The sequence below is a fragment of the Myotis davidii genome, unplaced genomic scaffold (assembly GCF_000327345.1).
Source record: "Myotis davidii unplaced genomic scaffold, ASM32734v1 scaffold32, whole genome shotgun sequence".
NCBI lineage: Eukaryota > Metazoa > Chordata > Mammalia > Chiroptera > Vespertilionidae > Myotis > Myotis davidii.
The window spans coordinates 2,582,594-2,584,513 of NW_006286587.1; the positions used below are offsets into that span (position 1 = coordinate 2,582,594).

At 46.2% G+C, this 1,920-nt stretch overlaps 1 protein-coding gene across 1 annotated transcript in view; it reads right to left on the minus strand.

Annotated features, from left to right (window-relative positions):
* Positions 1 to 1,920, minus strand: part of SLC23A2 (solute carrier family 23 (ascorbic acid transporter), member 2) — a 135,508-nt gene that overhangs the window by 47,368 nt on the left and 86,220 nt on the right. Inside the window, exon 8 of the mRNA XM_006758062.2 lies at positions 655 to 836. Within this exon, the coding sequence (XP_006758125.1) occupies positions 655 to 836 (182 nt within the window). The remainder of the gene's footprint in view (positions 1 to 654; positions 837 to 1,920) is intronic.

Here is a 1,920-nt window from a genome sequence, read left to right on the forward strand (position 1 = left end):
CCGCCCCTCCCCTCCTTTCCCTTTCCTTTCCCTTTCCCTATCTTTCTTTTTCCATGGCTGGAGGGGGCGGGGCATCTGGATACTTTTATAAATGTAGCACTGTTTTTTAATATATCTTTATTGATTTCAGAGAAGAAGGGAGAGAGAGAGAGAGAGAAATATCAATGATGAGAGAGAATTCATTGATTGGCTGCCTCCTGCACTCCCCCAACTGGGGATCAAGCCTGCAACCTGGGCATGTGCCCTTGACCGGAATCGAATCTGGGACCCTTCAGTCCTCAGTCCGATGCTCTATCTACTGAGCCAAACCAGCTAAGGCGGATTCTAGATATTTCAATTCATGCAGACTTGGTATGACTTCAAAAGTCAAGAGCTAATGGCACCACGCGAAGTTTGAAACCTTACATCCTTTCCCCCACACATCACTGCCAAGTCTTTGACATACTTTGACGGCAAGTCACTTCCCAACTCAGACTCTAAAACACCATCAATTCCCTGGCACGAAGTGAATCAAGTTCAAACGGTCAGACTATTCTGACTTAAAACAAAACCTATCTCCTACAGTCAGAATGTTCCAAGAGGCTGCCCCTTGGGGGAGGTAAAAGGGGAGGGAGAGTTTTACCGTCCACAACTGAGTGGTGTCAGAACACTTACAGCATGGCGATGCCCCAGTGCTTCCCCGCTCTCTCTCCTGCTGCCTGGAAACCAGAGAGGCCAATGAGGGCCACTGTGGGCGTAATGGTCAGGGGCCCGATGTACTTCAGCAGAGCGCCGGGCAGGCCTAGGAAGCCGATGACCACTTCTATCAGTGAGGACATGATGATGGCTCCTTGGATCTGAAATAAGAGCGGGCACAGGCATGAGTAAGCTGCTTATTCGTCACTACTCAATGTCACCCACATCCAAAACTGACAATTTTGTGAAGCATCAAGTCATTATACAACTGGCATGACACGGCTGGAAATTTCCTGGTGTGATGTATGACCAGACTAATGTAAGAATAGCATTATAGGACTGGGCACGATGCAACTTGCCTTTTCCACTGATAAATGAGACAGGCGTAATTTATAATTCCTAAGGGACACTGCAATATAAAGCTCCTTGACTTTAAAAAGCGAGTCTCTGCAGGACACTTAAAAGACAGCACAATTGACAAAAATGCTAAAGGAATGTTTCTATTGTACAGAATAGTTGGGCTGATTCTGAATGAAGGGTGAATGATCTTACAGGTTTTAAAAGATCTGAATAAACTGCCAGCCATTCTCATGTCTAAGGATTCCCACGACCTGTTCTGTTCAAGGGCACTGAATAGACAATTATCTTAATTCTTTCCACAAATACAGGCACAAACACGGAGGCCGGAGTGAATAGTTCTGCTGCCTGCTGACAAGCCTCTGTAGCTCCTTCCAAAGGAGCCACGCCCCTCGGCTGGTTCCGCTGGGGATGCCAGTGGGCAGGCCTGTGGGTGCACCAGAAAGAGGAGGGAGATGAAGGGTGAGAAACAAGACTGTCTGGTTGCACAAAGCATTTCTGCATGCTTTATGGTACAGGGATGCCATCTAAACTGAACGACGTCTTTAATGACAGAGATAGACATGTCAGTAGCTACCGGAGCAAAGGCCTGGATCCCAGGTGCCGGAAACCAGGGGAAGGAAGGCCAATTGCATGAATCTCTTCGTGCAACGGGCCTCTAGTTTTCTAATAATCATCCTTCCTTGAGGTCCTGAAATAACACAAAATTCATTGTCCTTTTATTGTATTATCTATAGCAGCCTTTTCCCAAACCACGTTGTAAGCGACATTCTTCCCAGATGTTTACAGATGTGGCTCTAAAAAAATAAATTAGATGTACGCAGAGCTGGATCCAAAGGCTCTTTCTGGGAGAATCTTCTGCACACTTGTGTTTTAAAAGATTTCAAA